This window comes from Oncorhynchus clarkii, chromosome 24 (assembly GCF_045791955.1).
Source record: "Oncorhynchus clarkii lewisi isolate Uvic-CL-2024 chromosome 24, UVic_Ocla_1.0, whole genome shotgun sequence".
In the NCBI taxonomy this organism is placed as follows: domain Eukaryota; kingdom Metazoa; phylum Chordata; class Actinopteri; order Salmoniformes; family Salmonidae; genus Oncorhynchus; species Oncorhynchus clarkii.
In genome coordinates, this window is record NC_092170.1 from 24,143,611 (window position 1) to 24,162,308 (window position 18,698).

At 41.6% G+C, this 18,698-nt stretch overlaps 1 protein-coding gene across 4 annotated transcripts in view; it reads left to right on the plus strand.

The window, feature by feature from the left end:
- The first annotated feature begins 2,204 nt into the window (after nucleotides 1-2,204).
- The window catches only part of LOC139382970 (Friend leukemia integration 1 transcription factor-like), a 34,040-nt gene continuing 17,546 nt past the window's right edge, over nucleotides 2,205-18,698 (plus strand). Inside the window, exons 1-5 of one of the 4 annotated variants that reach the window (XM_071127249.1) lie at nucleotides 2,205-2,367; nucleotides 4,898-4,986; nucleotides 12,943-13,154; nucleotides 13,511-13,668; nucleotides 14,426-14,629. In XM_071127249.1, the coding sequence (XP_070983350.1) occupies nucleotides 4,942-4,986; nucleotides 12,943-13,154; nucleotides 13,511-13,668; nucleotides 14,426-14,629 (619 nt within the window). In that variant the 5' untranslated portion in view covers nucleotides 2,205-2,367; nucleotides 4,898-4,941. Of the gene's footprint in view, nucleotides 2,368-4,897; nucleotides 4,987-8,975; nucleotides 9,197-12,942; nucleotides 13,155-13,510; nucleotides 13,669-14,425; nucleotides 14,630-18,698 lie in introns of those variants that run through there. The other 3 variants (XM_071127250.1, XM_071127251.1, XM_071127252.1) reach the window with 3 other exon arrangements.

The window sequence follows — 18,698 nt, forward strand, 5'->3', positions numbered from 1 at the left end:
CCAGTACCTTGTCGATTGGGAGGGGTACGGTCCTGAGGAGAGGAGTTGGGTTCCCTCTCGGGACGTGCTGGACCGTGCGCTGATCGAGGATTTCCTCCGTTGCCGCCAGGTTTCCTCCTCGAGTGCGCCAGGAGGCGCTCGGTGAGTGGGGGGGTACTGTCATGTTGTGTCTTGTCTCTGTCCTTTCCCTTCACCCTGTCTCCCTCTGCTGGTCGTTGTTAGGTTACCTTTTCTCCCCCGCTTTCTCCCAGCTGTTCCTTGTCTCCTCTAACTACCCATTCACCCCGTTTCCCACCTGTTCCCTTTTTTCCCTCTGATTAGGTCCCTATATCTCTCTCTGTTTCTGTTCCTGTCCTTGTCGGATTCTTGTTTGTGTTTCATGCCTGAGCCAGACTATCGTCATGTTTGCTGTAACCTTGTCCTGTCCTGTCGGAATCTGCCGGTCTATCTGAGCCTACCTATGTTTGGTTATTAAAGAAGCTCTGTTTAGGTTAGTTCGCTTTTGGGTCCTCATTCACTCACCATAACAAATAGCCTCTTTATCAATAGCCAAATCCTTTACCCGTGTTTTAATCATTGAAATAGCTCACACAAAATGTCTGGATGGGAATGTAAAAATCCACTCTATCACAGGGTACCCATTGGTCTTCTAAAAAGGAAAATAAAGTTACCATATTAGCTATAAACTGTCCCGCTATAACAGTAGCATCTGTCATGAATGCCATTACTCATTTCTGGCATTAGGTTGACTTATATTGCAGATTTCAAAATGTCAAAGTTCCTCACCATTTTAACTGGAATTCCTATAGGTAGACTAGTCAGTCCACTGTTTTCTTTTCCTGGTGTCCTGCTAGGAGGCTCTTGGATGTGTATGCGTCACCAACTTTACAATGTTGAAGTCATGTGTATGTTTTGTGGGCTTTGTTTTTTAATGATCCCCCCCACCTGTATGGCTCCACACTTCAGTTATCTGTTACAAAATCAACAGATGCTCAACAGATTGTCTTAAAAGAAGGCTACTGGAATATGACTGTAGCCTGTCATGGAACAGAAGGAAACAGTATTGAGAAGTTGAGAACATTGTCAGTTAACGGATGTTAGAATTTCGGGTTATTGTTCTGTAGAAGCAAATCATGTAGCAACTGATGCTATTTTTAATAGGAACACCTTGACCACATCAGTGCACACCAGCCATGGTACTACAATAATCTACCAGCTTTGACCCATAGGCCTAGGCTACAACATGCATCCATTACAGAGTATTGATGCATGGGTTAGGCAAAGTGCCTATACCTAAGCCATATGTAGATAACTGAAAGCTTCTCAATTTCACTTTGGTTGTCCTGCGTTAAATGATGACCTTAATGAGGCTGTAAAATCCTATGCTTGGGCAACTTTTCTCCCTGTGAATTGCCCAACATCCTTTGAGGGACTCTTGGGTGGAGGATAAGGGCACTGTGTAGGAAATGAAGTTACTGAACTGAGTGGGGTCAACTGAACAGGAAAAACAAACTCACTGGAGACACGTGTCTCTGTTAGGAGGCCACGAAGCGCGGATCCTGCTATGGCTGCAATTATTCATGTGGGAATTATCACAAGAATATCTCCATTGTTGGAGACATTTCAAAGTAAAATAAGAGAAATTTAGATTTTTTTAAAGGTTTTACATTTAATTCAATCGGACTGTACTGTTGTAAACACGTAAAGGGAAATATAACTTATTCCATCAGACATTATGTTATCACTTTCTGTGTTTGAAAATAACACATTATGTTTAACAACAGAAAGGTTTCATATGGTTGATATCATTAAGATCTCATTTGTGGTTTCAAGGTTGGCATGATATTTCTTTTGATAAAGCATTTTGTTTAAGTTTTGTACAAAAGTTCACTCGATGTCCTGTTGTATTCATAACGTAAACATAGCCTACATGGACAGGTGTGTAGAAATGCCTATTTATTTGTCCTAAAAACACTTGGTGGCCTTCAATATCCCCCGAAAGGGCGGCGGAAGGACATTCGGCCCTATTATTTTTCCAATTTAAAAGTACCTCTCACTATTTGCCTTTTTTATGGTGCTGTTTCTATTTCCTATAAGATTGTCCTTATTTCATGGTTCATTTGACTTGCAACTCCGGCTCCCTCTCACACTAAACCCAAGGGGAGTTTTTTCACTCACTTCCCATTGGTTGCCGACTGGCGGCTCTCTCATCACAGTAACATTCCCATTCATACACCCCGCGCTCCATACACCTTCTCAAAATAACTTACTGTCATCCATGGTAACGACTTTGAATAGACGGGACAAATTATTTAAATTGGGGAATAATTAAACTGAAATAATAGACGACTGACAACATAACGACAGGTGAGTGAGGAAATTACATTTGTAAGATTGCGACCCGTAGGCTATTCTAACCAGCCACAAACCTCTGTGTATGCTGTGTGTTTGGTGACCATAAATCAATTCCACTGTTTTGTTACTAATTCTGGATTAATGTAGCCTGCCTTTTCATAAAACTATCTAATTTATCAAGATTCAATGCCAGTCTGGTTTCCATTTAGATTAAACAAATGTTTTGCAGGCTATCATCTGATAAAAAAAATACATTTAGTTTATTTTTCGTTTACAAGTCATGTTTGTTTTCGAAATGTGTTTTAGTTTGTCCTAATATAACTTGCTTTCGTGGTTGCTTGATGAGTGAAAACTGTGGTTAGAAAGAAGTGCAAAGATTAGGGGAAATCAGTTCGTTCTCGTGTATGATGGATAACAGCAAGCTCTCGTACAAGGTAATATGCTTAAAATGTAACACTAGAGGCTTCCAGTCCACGGGCTGTCTCAGAGGAAAGTCACTGCAGTTATTCAACAGTCCTCCTGAGCCGCGAGTCGGCTAATTGGCTACATATGCGGAATTCTATGCTCTTTTACCATTTAGAAATTGGATGCATTTGGGAAACTTTATGAGGCGAGCCTAAAGTTTGCCTACAGGAGCTGAAAATACGAAACATGTTGGTCCCCTACAATTATAAATCCTGCCACGATCATGAGCCTCTTGGAAATGTATCAGTGGCCGGTGCTGAGGCAGATATTCAATAACCAAAACATTTCAGCCAAACGTGAAAGGATTCTATAAAATATGTGAATGTGGGCCTATAAAATATCTGATCAGATACTAGTCAGTCCGTGTGTTTTACATGTATTTATTTGTTTAGAGATTGCTATAACATGAATTCTGGATGTGTAGTGGTCCATTTGTTTTCATCGTATTTCGAACATGTGATTATTTTTAACATAATGCCGCTGTGGATTTGGGGGCCCTGCACAATGCATTTTAGGCCTATAGTGACAATTTATACTTTACCTTTCGGTATTCCCCGTTTTCACAATGACAGTGAATGTCTCCTGTCAGTGGATGTGAGTCGAAATTAATGAGTCTTTGGCCGCAATCTTTGCACTGACAATAAAAAGTTCGTTTTCATTATCCACTCGTTCTGGAGACCAGTGTTTGTCTCAGTGTAATTTGCTTGATGTTAGGAATGTTAAATGCTGCATGTGCCAGCCTTCTTGATAATTGCACACTGAGGGAACCGCTAAAGACACCGTCCTCGAGCTGCCCTTTCACCCTAGACTTTGTAAACTGCACTTATTAAAGCGAAAAGTGTTTCAATATGTGGTAAGCTTTAGGGAGAAACGTGATGGGGGTTGGGGTTGGGGCTCTGCTGCCCTGCTTTCTCCACATGAGTTGTCTATCGAGAAAGTTAAAGTCAGTCAACCATGGTAGTGGTTCTGGTTATCATGAACAGTGGTATCATGCATGATAATATGTGATTGGTTGTTAGATTATCATTGCGCCACCAAATATGTGACGAAGGAAACAACACGGCAAGGAAGGTCACATGTCTGAATGAATCAAGTCTGTGTCCAATAACTTACAGTGGGCCTACGAACCAAATCTGACCCTATTCCTTATTTCAGTGGAAGTGGTTGCACGGAATGGAACGCAATTCACAAAACCGCAAGGTGCTCGTGCGCGGTCCTGGGATCGCTCTCTAGCTGTGGTGGTTATTGATAATTGTTTCCATAATTTACCCTGATATCACAACAGCATGAACAATAGCAAAAGGCTTCCGAACGTAAAAAGGTTTTCAAATTGTTTATTTAATTGAAACCACAATATGTGGTCTGAGGCTTGGAGACTTGGCTAAAGTCTATATAAATAAATAATTTTACTTGAGGGCGAATTGAAAAAATATCTAAATAAACTCATTTGATAACACCCAGAGTGCAGAAAACTGGACTGTTAGCCTGAAGGGAATATTTTCAGGAGATCACAGCCATTGAAAATGCACAAAAGTTTGCATATTTAATTTAACATAAAAAAAATGAACTAACAAAAGAGTCGAAGAAGTATGAGTTAATTGATGAATGATGCTTGAATGCTGGCTGTGTGGATGCTAGTCCATTATGAAGAGAGGTTCTTAATGGTCGATTGCATTACTGAACGAGTGGTCAGGAAAGTTTGTTATCCCAGTGTTACGTCAAGCCTACTGTAGCTCTTTTACCAATAGGAAGCGGAGTCATTCTTCCACCAATCAGACATAGCTATCATAGCTATTTAGACGTGACATAACATGTATTATTCTCCACACTATAGGCCTTATTTGTCATTACACTGTTATTACATAATTAATTATTCTCATATGCATTGAACCACAATTGATGATCAATATGCACATTATTATAAGTATTGTTATGCACAATATTAGCATATTATGCATATGTTTTATGAACCTATTTATTTGTGTTATAATTATTTTAATGCATTGTTATTTTAGAATATATTTCACTCTTTCATTTTTTCCCTTTTTTTGTGTTAATATTCCTCTACTCTCCCCAGGGCCCGTTGAACACTGTTGAACACCTCTCGGCCCTCTCGGTTCTATGAACATGTTTCAGACCGTGCCTGACACTTCGTCTTATGTCAAGGTAAGACAACATCGTCTCTTCGAGCAGGTAATTTTGGTGGACGTTCTGGGTCGTCCCTAATTTTATATTAATGAGGATACTTTGCGAATAATTTGCATCTGGTTGTCATTTTTAAAATCTCTATCGGTATGCCTACCCTACGCATAATATGAGAGGTATATTGAATAGGTAGGTATCCTATCAATTAAATCTAGGCACAATTGCCTCTCTCTATTCCATTGTTGTTATCATGTTATAACCGTTCTGCAGAATAGTCCTGTATTCAAACATTGTATGGTAGTCTTCTGTATAATGTGATTATGTTAATCTATCTGGACATCAAGTTTGATTTAATATCTTTGCGGGACCGGTATAGCACATTATTATATTTGACATCATGCAGTTTTTGTTCTCTCTCCGCCACAATCTCAAAGAATGTAAACAAAGCAAATAGTGGACATCTGGTTTTCAGGTTTAAAACTCTGTGCATTGAATCACATGGTACAGCGTGTAATTCTTGCAAGCGGACAATGTGTAGGCCTTGGGACGATTTGTTTGAAACGAAATATGCATTCCCATTGTTAATCTTAAATCCTACATTAAACTGCCCAATCCCGGACATGCCATAATCTGACTTTAGAAAACTATCAGGGTACGTGCAGACGTCATGTTTTATGGGAATGTGTTGTGTGAGTGTATATGCCTTGTCATTGTTCTGCCTGTTGAGTGCTCATCATAACACATAAACATTTCGCCAGGCTATTATGTGAGTCAGGCTGTTTTATAATACTATTGGAAATGTGATGCCATATCTTTCATAGATCATTGGTTGAAGACCAATTGCATATAGGCGGAGCATGTCTGCTTATGAAAATGAACAATTGTGCTTAGTCAAGCCATTCATAATATCTTTATAATCAAAATATTCCAAGAGTGACTTGTTATGTTTTGGCGACTTATTTCCCTTTGCATATAAGGGCTCTTTTCATACAGTCATAACGTTTGTAGCGCTCTGCAGAAAGACTTAATTTTCACTGGCCACATTGCTTGAGTCCTCTGAACAATTCACGATTTGTTTTGGGAGACTTGAACAGCAAGGAATGTTTGAGGAGAAAATGTGTTTTGAAATGACCCTTTTTGCTCCCTAAATAAGACAAAGGGGCAATGACTGGGAAACCAATCCAAGAACCTGTGCGAAGTACTCTTTGGTTAACCACTGAATGCTTAAGATTCCTTAAGCAACCCACATTTCAGACAAAGTAGGTCAGGTCAATGAATATCGCATTGCCCTCGTTTTAATCGAAGCGTTCGTTTAATTATTTTGCATTTTCGGGCAAGATATTGGTTAGAATGTGAACCAGGCACGCCTCAAGGCAAATTTTAAATAAATATGCTGCTTCATTCAAGCGAATCCATGGTCTAGCATTTGTTTTGTTAGGTTAAGGCCAGGCGAGGCTCGAGCTCTCCAATACAAATAAATCTCAAATTAATTATGGCCCGGAGCAAGGGACCAGACAGTTAGGTCTTGTATGCTGCAGTCTCTGCTTTTTGCCCTGAGTATTTTACTTGTTTTTCTTTTTGCCGAGAGAGGGAAGGGGCTTACCAGAACTCTGAAGTCTAATGAACAATCTTAAATGGCCGATCCATATCTATGGCTATGTAAGCCTAGTGGTTAAAATAATAGGCCAAAAAGGTTTGTCACATAAATTAATTTATAGAAGTGGAATTTAGTAGGCCTAACGTTTGTTTGGTCTTTTATTAATTAATATTTGTTCACGAACAATATAAACAAAGGCCTTTCAGTATGCTAATAATCTTGACTAATAATTATGATGAATATCTATAATAATACCGGCATAATCATCGCCGTTATAATTTACTCTTAGATCATTTGGTTACATTATGGAGATGTTTAGGCCTATATAGGCTATTCTTGCGCACTTGTAAGCAAGTGAAGTGGTGAAGTGCTGTAAATTCACGATGAGCAAAAGGGCAACTATTTAAAAACTGAAACTAGTAGTATCCACCCACTTCTTTTATTGTCCAATGGAGGAGCTATGGCTTCCCTCAGCTCGTGGTAAGAAATGTCTGGCTGTCAAGTTTCAGCGTCAAGCCAGATGTTATGTGGTTCGCTGTATAAACCAACTTGCATCTGCTTATTGGCCTCCAAAAATGTTTGTTACCACAGTATTCATTATGGCCTTGGCGGAACCCGGGATAGCTTTTCTCTCTTTGCATAAACCTGCATGTTTCGTGCGTAATGGCGAGAGTAATTTGATTAGCCATAGCCTAGCTCTTACTTAGTCTTTAGTTTTTTTTGGTGATTTGCCTCGCTTACTGTGCCTCTATGACCAACTCAATCAATATTGGCAGGTGATTTCAGAGTTTGGTCACATTATTCCTCAAGTAACCCCAGGTGTCAACAAATCACACAAGATTGTGTTAGCGTTCTACGGGTTGTTAGGCATATTGGAAATATGCCTACTTATATGGCCCAGAAAATGACAGACATTCACTATTAGGCATACTAGTCAATAGGCTATTTAAAATAATAAACATCTATTATTTTCTAAAAGTTAAGCCATGCTATTGCCCTCTGCTATTGCAAACGGGATTAAAATGGATGGAATCTATAATGAATATTATACCATGACATCATTCGCCCTACTTTTATTTTGAACTAAAATTAACGAAATCCAATACAAAACCAAAACAGTGGAATGTTGAATTAGAAAAAGTTACGGCCACTAAATAGTTAAACAAGGTGTCTCCCTTAATTACACGAAGCTGAACTGGCCTCAGGCAGGAGAAGCCTTGACCCCAAGCAGGATCCAGATGTGGTGGTCTCGAGGGGGCCTCTCCCACAACAGACCCCCAAGTCGAGAGCAGACAGACCGGCCCGTCTGTCAGTCGCAGCAGCGCAGGCTCGGTTTGGCCGCTCTGTGGCCTTGCGGCTCCCTCAGGCAGAGCCCTATTGGTCTGGTCACGTTCAGAGCTGGCTCCATGTCTAGCATCTGAGCTGAAATTGTGTCTGAATTGATGAGGGCAATTTCCAAAGGTAGAGGAAAAATGGTTGGGGGTGGGGACAGGAGATGTTTGTCCATGGCTCCAGGAACCTAAGGAAGAAAGTAGTTCAACTATAGCCTAGACCTAATAATACAATAATAATAATAATAATAGAAGCCTATAATAATGTAATAACATGTAATAGCAATGTAATAACATATCATGGGAGTAGGTATACTTCATCATTACATTAATGAAAACCACACACATTTATTCATGAACTAAACTCCAAACATATTTAGAGAGGGGGTTCCCCTTTGCAATATTTGGAAATATAAGCCTACAATCCATCATAATTCCCTACTGTGTTGGATAGCAGACGCACACGTGTAGAGCGGACCTTGATCTGGGGCGCTGCGTGCTTGGATGTTATTAATGGTGTTTCAGGAAAACGTCACTGAGGCTTGGAAAGCTATAACAAAGAGCATCAACCCTTGCCACAGGTAGTTCAAGTTCTTGTTCCTCTTGGTTTGATTTACAGTCAATTTCATCAGCACTCTCGAGGAAAACATCTGTCTGCTTTGAAAGTGAAACTCTATTTTATATCTCCATCTCGCAGTGGAAACGCGAATATAAGATGTTAAAAGAGCAGGGGATGAATTAGGCTAAAGTAAAATCAAGGGGGGAAAATGGACGCATTGTATTAAAAGCAATGAGGAGATTATACAACATTATGGAATCACATAACAGTCTATACCAGTTTAAATTGTTACTTTTTCATCGGCAAATGAATTTAACATAATACATGTATATTGATGGAATTGTTGAAACAAACTCATTCGCCAGTGTCTGTGACGTTTGTATAAAAAATGACACAAATGTAGCCTACAACAACATGTGCACAACGCTGGCAACCATTCTGTAAATATTTCAGAGTAAAAACATTAACAGCGGAGGAAACACGCAATTGTTTTCCCTGCTTATCTCTTTGGGACAAGTATCCTGCTTTTTGGAGCTGCAATGAAGGCAGGGCTTGCAGTGACACACATAGCTTCCTTCTCAAAAGCGGTGACTTCACTTCCCAAATGTAGAGAAAAAAACCATCCGGTAACTGTCTCTTTCTCTCTGCGACATATCGGGGGCTGGAATTAATTCAGGAGCGTGTCATGTTTGGAATATTGTTGGGGTTCGCTGAAAATTGCGCAAAATGGACGGAACTATTAAGGTAAGGGTGGAAGACTGGGTGTACGAATTTGTGAGAGCTTTGCTTTTCGGAGTTGCGCCTCCTTTTAGCATGAGTTGCTATGTCTGTGAGCAGTAGCCTACAATGTTGGGCAATGAACGTTTTTTTTTTGCTCCGAAAGCGGTAACCAGATGTCCTTCTTTTTTCCTATTTATCCCGAAGTTTCCTTTTCCGTTAGGAAACTTTGAAAGGGAAAATAAGCTTTGGTTGGATAAGAAACGTTTAGACTCGATATATGCGTTCAATGTTGGAACGAGAGCGTAGATGCACATCTGCAACTAAACAAAGTGCTAATTTTATTCAGTGGAAAGTATGTATTATATATCAAAATGGAGAACAATTATTTGTCTCCAGTTGAAATAGTGTTGGCTAGGGATTACGCAATATGTAGGCGATATATTGCTGTGCGGTTAGATGAACGTGCGTTTCTTTGTAAGGTATGGTGTGTCAAAGATGTGGCTGCGCAATTGTGGTGGCACGGTGCCCGGGGATCCTCTCACAGTTCATGGTTCAAAACGTTACTGATGGTGTACAAGGAAGTAGAATCCATGCGTAAAACCATAGCTTTTTAACGCATATTTTCGGTTGTAAAACGAGTGTTGAACACTTGCCATTTTTAATAGCCATATCAATAGCCAGAATGTCATTTGGAAATATCACGGAGTGATTTAGAAGCGAAAACTGCACATCTCCTTCTTGTAAATCATGAATAACAAAAGGCTCATAGTCTTACCTGGGTAGTTATACTTAAATTGAACACAGAAGGTCATTCATAATAGGGAGCGCTCATATTTTAGTCTTGAGGGACGGGTATTCAAGCACGGTCCTCCATGTATTGAAATTCCAGATGCATGGCTATGCAGATGTGTGATGGTTAGGTCACTGCATTTCGCACCACGGTATTGTGTCTTGACTTTGAGTAGACATAGCCGATTGTCAAATATAGTTATTCTGCTCTTATTTCTAACTAACTGGGCTATTATAATACCCATGGAAACGTATTGTTCTGCCAATGTGTTTTCTTTGGATGTTGAAAGAAGCGGGGTTGTGTGGTTGAACTAGCGGCTGGGTGTGGTGTAAATTTTGGAACGGTATAAGCTTTGACTGCACAGAAAAATTGAATGAATATTAAATAATTTTCACCCGAATGGTTTGTGATTGTTTAATACACAAACATGCACAAATAGAAACATTTAGGCCTTGTGAAATGATTGTTAATATTCTGATAAATTGTGATGATGTATAACAATGATGACTATATAACAATAATATAACAGCAATAATTAATATATTATTATGAATGTATCAGGACTGTGCATGTATCCGTGTGTGTATTTGATTGGCTACAAACTGTATTCAGACTTTACTCATCAAAAAGGGGGGGGGGGGTTATCGAGCCATGAGAGCTTCCTGTTCTCCACAATCTGGTTTCCTGACAGGTTTCCCTTTCCTCCTCAAACAAAGGGCAGGAATGCCTCCTGAATCGCATGCTGATGGGTGTGTGTGGAGGACACAATAGACGTGTGCAGTCAGATTGGAAGTGGTGTACTGGGTACTGGCACTTGGTACTGGCACGCATCGTGAGGCATTTGTGATCCAGGCCGTTTGGCTGTAAGGCATCTGTGGTGGCCCAGGCACGTGGCAACTTCCACTGTCACAGTTTCCCAAGAATAGTTTAGGAAGACCTGTTAGTTTATAAATGAGGGTTGTGAGCAACATGAACTTATGTTGAGTTCATAATGGCATCATATGGTACCACATAATCATTGAAAAGTACTGTAAATCATTTAGAGAATGCTAGGCTTGGAGTGCCTTTCTGTTTGTTCCCAGTGAATATTATGTTGTAGGCTACTTGAATAGCCTACATGGGAAGGGATGTTAGCACAAGATGTTCAGGAGAGAAGAGTGTAGATCAATGAGTGTAGATAAATTAACTTTATCTCTGTCGCACCCTTACCATTGGCAGTGTGTGTGTTCCACATTGATAAAGAACACACATTTCAAATAGACTCAGACTGGTGTGTTAGATTGTCTGTTTGGAAGTGCATACACTCACATTATTTAAAAAAAACCTGTCATCTTGATAGGCACATGCTGATATGTCAGTGTAAATGTAACGTGCAACAGCCATAACAGCAGAGCTGCCCTTATCAGGAGACATTTAGACATTCCCTCACTGCTCTCAACATATCATCCACAGACCAGGCTAGCTTCTGTATAGACTTCTCTGATAGGGCATATGGCTACCAGACTGCTAGTGTGCAGCTATGATGGTTTGACTGATGAAATCACTGGCATGTCTGTCCAACTCTGAGGGCATTATCAGATGCTGTCACAAAGTATCATCCATCCAGCCCTCCCAATGAATGGCCTTAAAAGCTGTCGCCTTGGTCAGTTTAGAACCGGTGGCACATTACAGGCACATACAGTCAGTGTTAGTGAATGTACATTGAAGCATTAGTTTGCTGGAAAGCACTGTACTGTATGTGAATATGCCGTATTATTCTGATTAGCGGTGTAGATAGAAATCCCCATCCTAAGATTAGACTTCTCAGGAGATGAGTACACAGGCTGTAAACAGCAGACTGGCCACTGTATGTATCACTGCAACTCCAGTCCACAGGGAAAACTCTGCTTCACTTTTTCACTTGTTAGGACTCATTGGCTCCGGTTAAGGGCTTGTAGTAAGCATTTCACCTGTTGTATTCGGCGCATATAACAAATACAATTTGATTAGATTTTTTTTTTTTTGATCCATGTTTGCTATTTCGTGAACAGTCAGACGTGTTTTGATGCATACATACAGTACTTTGTTCTTCGACGGGGTAAGAACTGTGCTAATGGCACATCTTTGTCTTGATCTAGGATGTTATCTTTTAAAATATATATAATCCCTCAAGATTACAGACATCTGTGTAATCTGTGACATCAGAGGCTACCAGATCAGATGTGTGTCAGACATGAGCATAATCCTTGAAACAGCTTAATTGTAATGACTCTAGATCAGTTTGTCTCTGTTGCTGCTGCTTTGTTTCACTAAAATGTGTCATTGGCAGAGCTGAGGCAAGGCAGAACTCACCAGCTCCTTCATTCATAGTAAACAGAGGTTTTAAAATGGATTTAGCTAAAAGGCTGCCACAGTCTATACAGGCAGAGCCGTTTACCTGCATGTCTCATAAATACTGTACATCTCTTTGGCTCTGTGTATAGGTTGTTGCATGTCAGATCATTGGAATAGCAAGTGTTGTATTCCCATTAGCCCATATACATCTCTGGCAATGATAGATCTGATATGTATTCCATGTATCAGTTAACAGACATGAGACAGAACACGTGGACACAGACAGAGGAGAGTTCCAGTGGAGCCACTGCACTGGGGTCAATGTAGAACTGACCCCCCTGCTGTTCCTGTTGATTCTTCATCTGCTGTTCCTTCTCTGTGGAAGGAAAACGCAGACTAGATCTTGTTGTGCATAGTAGTCATCAGGATTTTAGTCATGTTTGAAGTCATGGTAACATCAACAGGAAGCTGTAGTTGCTACATAGGCCCAATCACTGTATACACAAACCCCTTTGGATGCCAGATTGCGATATGACACATAACTGCACATAATTACTGTAAACAAAATGGATCTACAACAAGTGAGAGATTGAAGTTGTGAGATCACAGGTTCTCTCTGTTGTTCTAGAGGTGCCCCGCTATAACCTGTTCCTCCTCTGGCCTGCAGGAGGCACTGTCAGTGGTGAGTGAAGACCAGTCCTTGTTTGAGCCTCCTTACGCTGCTGCTGCCCCTCTACCCAAGACAGACATGACTGCATCTGGTACACAGGACTACGTCCAGCCCCACAAAATCAACCCATTACCCCCTCAGCAAGAGTGGATTAACCAGCCAGTCCGAGTGAACGTCAAGAGAGAGTATGACCACATCAATGGATCCAGGTATGTTCAGCAGTATGCACAGTCCATCTCACTAGACTCCAGCTCTTGTCTTGTCGTAGTATGTCTTCGTCTCTGCTGATTTGAGTTGATGTTCCCTAGATTAGTCTAGATTCAAAAGGATAGTTGATCATAACAATTGCTTGTGCACAGTGAAGTATGATTTTTGTCCACCTTCTGCAGAAAGTGAGCTGTTCATCTACCACTAACTCACCTGACACTTACATTTTATTGGGCTAGCTCAAGCTCTGCTCCATTGGCCCTGTGGTTGGTCTATATTGCAAACCATTTTCATCTGCTTAGAGCCAATATAAGGATCTCTTGTCTCTCTCTGACACTGACACTGTGTGTCTGTGCAGCAGGGAGTCCCCAGTGGACTGCAGTGTGGGGGGTAAATGCAACAAGCTGGTGGGGGGCAATGACACATCTCAGATGAGTTACGGAAGCTACATGGACGAGAAGAACGCTCCGCCCCCCAACATGACCACCAATGAGAGGAGAGTCATCGTCCCCGCAGGTAACAATGACTTCTATAATATAAACCGCATGGTATTTCTTTATAATGAATGAAAGTAACATGTTGTTTTTTCTTTATTTCGATGTTATTAATTGCTCAATAACTAGACCTATAAGTACTATGACTCTACATTCCAGGCTGCGAGAAAGGTTTATTTCTTAGTAATTGTTCTTCCTAGTCAAACGGAGGGCCTATAAACATGCTCTTAATTGGCATACATTTTCTGATGTTGTAGAAATGTTTTTATTAGCCCCGGATGTATTTAGCTATGTCACGGGTGAAGGCTCTTTCATGCTTTTGTTAGTCATGTTTTAGTTTACTCATGGGAGTACGACTAAACACGTACAGGCAACAGAGGTCTGTTCAGTCAAAGAGCTCTTTACATTGGCAAATTGATTCACATATTACAGAGTATTATTTATGAGGGATAAATGCTTTGGGAAACACTCTCTGTCAGTCTTGGAAGCGATTGATGGTACATCAGATATACTGTAGAAAGGTGCAGGTGTATGATTTCTCTCCATCAAAGTATTACATAGGCTACACAATCTGGGAAAGGATGGGTCGGATACATTCACTGAAAGATGGATGAATGAATAGCTAGTTAAATAAACAAGTGAAAATAACGAATGGATACATTAGCCATAATTTGGAAATAATTATGAGACCAAAACTTGAAATGCATTCTCAATCACTGTGAAAAGACTAGATTGTCCCGTGCTGTATACACTACCTCTGTCTTCTTGTATTTCTCCAGATCCGTCGCTGTGGTCTCAGGATCATGTCCGCCAGTGGCTAGAGTGGGCCATCAAGGAGTACGGCCTGCTGGAGATGGACACGGCCATGTTCCAGAACACAGACGGCAAGGAACTGTGTAAGATGAGCAAGGACGACTTCCTCCGACTGACCACCATGTACAACGCTGAAGTCCTACTCTCTCATCTCAATTACCTCAGGGAAAGTAAGTTCTGGCAGCCATTTGAATTGATCTATACTGAACAAAAATATAAACACATCATGTGAAGTGTTGGTCCCATGTTTCAGGAGCTGAAATAAAAGATCAGAGAAATGTTCCATAAGCACAAAAAACGTATTTCTCTCAAATTTTGTGCACTAATTTGCTAACATCCCTGTTAGCGAGCATTTTTCCTTTTCCAAGATAATCCATCCACTTGACAGGTGTGGCATATCAATAAGTTGATTAAACAGCATGGTCATCACACAGGTGCACCTTTTGCTGGGGACAATAACAGGTTACTCTAAAATGTGCACTATTGTCACACAACACGATGCTAGAGATGTCGCAAGTTTTGAGGGAACGTGCAATTGGCATGCTTTTTGCAAAAATGTCCACCAGAGCTGTTGCCAGATAATTTAATGTTAATTTCTCTACCATAAGCTGTCTTGTTTTATAGAATTTGGTAGTATGTCCACTCGGCCTCACATTCGCAGACGTCGTGTGGGCGAGTGTTTTGCTGATGTCGTTATGAACAACGTCTTCTCCTGAGTGGCTCAGCGGTCTAAGGCACTGCATCTCAGTTCTAGAGGCATCACTACAGACCTGGTTCAATCCCGGGCTGTTTCACAACCGGCCGTGATCGGGCAGGTTTGGCCGGGGTAGGCTGTCATTGTAAATAAGAATTTGTTCTTAACTGACTTGCCTAGTTAAATAAAGGTTATGGATATATATATATATGAACAGAGTGCCCCATGGTTGCGGTGGGGGTATGGGTAGGCATAAGCTACGGACAATGAACACAATTGTTTTGTATCAATGGCAATTTGAACGCACAGAGATATCGTGACAAGATCCTGACGAGGCCCATTGTCATGCCATTCATCTGCTGCCATCCCCTCGTTTTACCATGATAATGCACGGCCTCCTGTGTATAATTCCTGAAAGCTTAAAATGTCCCAGTTCTTCCATGGCCTGCATACACACCAGACATGTCATCCATTGAGCATGTTTTGGATGCTCTGGATTGATGTGTACGACAGCATATTCCATTTCCCACCAATATCCAGCAACTTTGCACAGCCATTGAAGTGGAGTGGGACAACATTCCACAGGCCACAACAACCTGATCAAATCTATGCAATGTGTCGCACTGCACGTGATACTGACTGGTTTTCTGATCCACGCCCCTTATTTTTTTTAAAGGTATTTACAGTATTTACAGATGCATATCTGTATTCCCATTCATGTGAAATCCATAGGTTACATTGACTGATTTCCTTATATGAACTGTAACTTCGTAAAATCTTTGAAATGGTTGCATGTTGCGTTCATGTATTTTTTCAGTATATGTCAGTGATGGATAGTAGGACGCTAGTTTCTCAATGATCTTTATTCTCAGTGTGGTAACAAACAATGACAGAACAGAAGTTCTCTGTCTCTTCCATTAGCCAGTTTGTACTGCATTCTGACATTGACATACGTCCAATCTCGTTCACCCGGCCATGTGAGAATGACAGAAAATGTGGTTTACCCACTTTGAATGTTTTACATTGGTCTTTTGTCTGGATTGGTTTTTCATAAAGTGTAGAGGAGGCTTAAATAGCACAGACATTTCAGTCTCTGTTTCTCAGGGCATCGCCCGTGCTTTTGGATGTGAACAGAGTATGCCGAACCAAGGGAAATTAAATGACTCACTGTGTTTTGTCACCATAGTCATCATGTTACAGTCGCCAGACAATGATACAGCCTTACTGGAAAACTGGACCCCATTTCTCCAAAATGGCTGCCCTGCGGGCCTTGGCACATACAGCTATTCCAGCCATGAGGACTTAAGAGTTTTTTCCCTGTAGATAACCATCATCTCTGGACTGTAACCCGCTCTCCCTCCACTCAGGATTGCCTTATTCCACATAGGCCACAGTAAGATGAAGCCCAGGTGCATTGCCTCAGGAATCACGCGAGTGAGTGAGGTCTGTGTGTTCAGCAGAGCACAGGAAGTGTATCTGTAATATACAATGGAGGCAGCTTTACTGATTAATTGGAAGGCCTTTTGTACATTACGACCTCACACGTTTTGGCAGCGAGACACGACTATAAAGAAACAAGGTTTTGCTGCACCAATATGCAAATGCAATCTATAAGCAAGATACCAGGAGGACAGGCAGCATCTGGCATCTCGTGGAGATTATCTGGAACTGTGTACCGTTCTGTGCTATAGAGTTCAGGTTTTATAGACATCCACTGCACTTAATGGAGTTGGTGGATGGCCATCACCAAACATGCTAAGCCATAATGTTGGAGGCCATCCATAACATCAGTTATTTCAGTAAACCAGTTAATATTTCCATGGATATCCCACCCTCTATGTATGACAGTTATCCTCTGCTGTTTGCACTGTACTGTATAGCAAGAATAGCAGCTGCAAAGCGTCATGACATGGAGCAGGGTGGAGCCCTAATGGCTGACTCATTTGAAAGTTTCTCCTAAAAATCGTGATGGGTCTTGCTGTGATGTAATGGGAACTTTATTCTGTGGGTGTCAACAGTTTTCTCTGTGCTGTGCGTGGCGTCTGGGCCCAGGGAATAGGGATGGCTGCTGTGAGTATAACAGCCCCATTGTGTTACAATGCAGCATGGACTGGAGGCTCTATGTGTTTGAATGACCGCCGCTGGGCCCTCTTACTCTCAGCAGAGCAGTTTTCATTAGGAATGGTTGCCGCGGGACTTAGCCTGGCTTAGGCGTCCTGCACTCCGCCACCATTCTTTTGATTTAGTTGTTGTGTGTTTTGGAAACAGAAGAGATGCTTCGGAATCCTCGGCTCGGGTATTGAAATTGCTTTGGACTCCTTCCCAAGCCAGGAGACAAATGCTCTCTCTTCGTCCCGTGCCAGGCTGACCAGTGGCAGGCCTTTTGAGAAATGAGCAGCATTAGGGCGTATATTGACGCGGGGCGGTGAGCTCGCGTTGAGGTGGAAGGAACTGTGTTAGTAAAGGCACGACGTTGTAAGAGTGTGGGGACTTTCCAGGGTTTACCCTGACCTCAGGGCCGCAGATATGAAACTGAAGCCGATCTCTTCCCCCTGCAGCACAAACAAACACAATCACAGACACGGAGCTAGCCCATCCAGAACGCAGACCTCTGGCTTCACTCACGAGGAGAGGTGGAGCGGGGCTAAGCTCTCGGTTCCGACTCAGACACACAGGAGAGGGAGAAGCAGGCCCTGGAAGTTTTTAGTGATTACAAGCCGTCTGATGCCTCACCCTCTCCAGTCCTCCACCTCTCCACTCTCCTCCCAACCTGACGACAGTCTGTCCTCGACGAGCTGGAATAATTTCATACACATCTGTGTACATCATTTGTGTTACTTTGGGGTCTGTTTATTGAAACTCTGATTAACATTCTTCAGTGTCATTAAGCTTATTCACAGTAGGCCCGAGCAGGGCAGGGACATTTCCCCTCCCTGCGGCTATACGCTAAAAGTAAAAACACACGCCTGTCTCATTTGTCTTAGTCATACACAGGGAGGAATATCATATAAAAGTTCATGCCAGCAAGGCATTCTGCACATATCTGAATCTCTGTCTCCAGCTGCGAACAGTAATAAGGGTGGTTGCCTGTGCATTATTTTGGCCCCATTGTTGGTCACTTATCCAGATTTTCTACGCGATGGCCTCCCATTCTCCAATGTGCTTTCAATTTGGGGCGCAATTTGAGAATTTGTTCAAATTAGTCTGTCAGGGAGGGACTGCGGACTGTTTGCTTTATTGCACCCATGTAGGTCGGTTTGATACCACATGTGCTGGAACGAACCAAGCACAGCACAGTGAAACCTCCAACAAGGAGAGACTGTATCCTCAGACACAGAGACAGGAGAAAGGGGGGAGAGAGAGAAAAAGAGAGAATGAAAGAGTGGGAGTTTTTATTGAAGTGCATGGAAATAGCCTGAAGTGGCTCTGATTGAGTGCCATAGGAGAATAGCTGCATTGCTTTCTTTCCCAGGTGTCCCTGCTATGGTCTGGTCTGCTCTGTGTGGCTGACTGTGGCTGGAAGGATTTACAGAGTGATAAGTCTG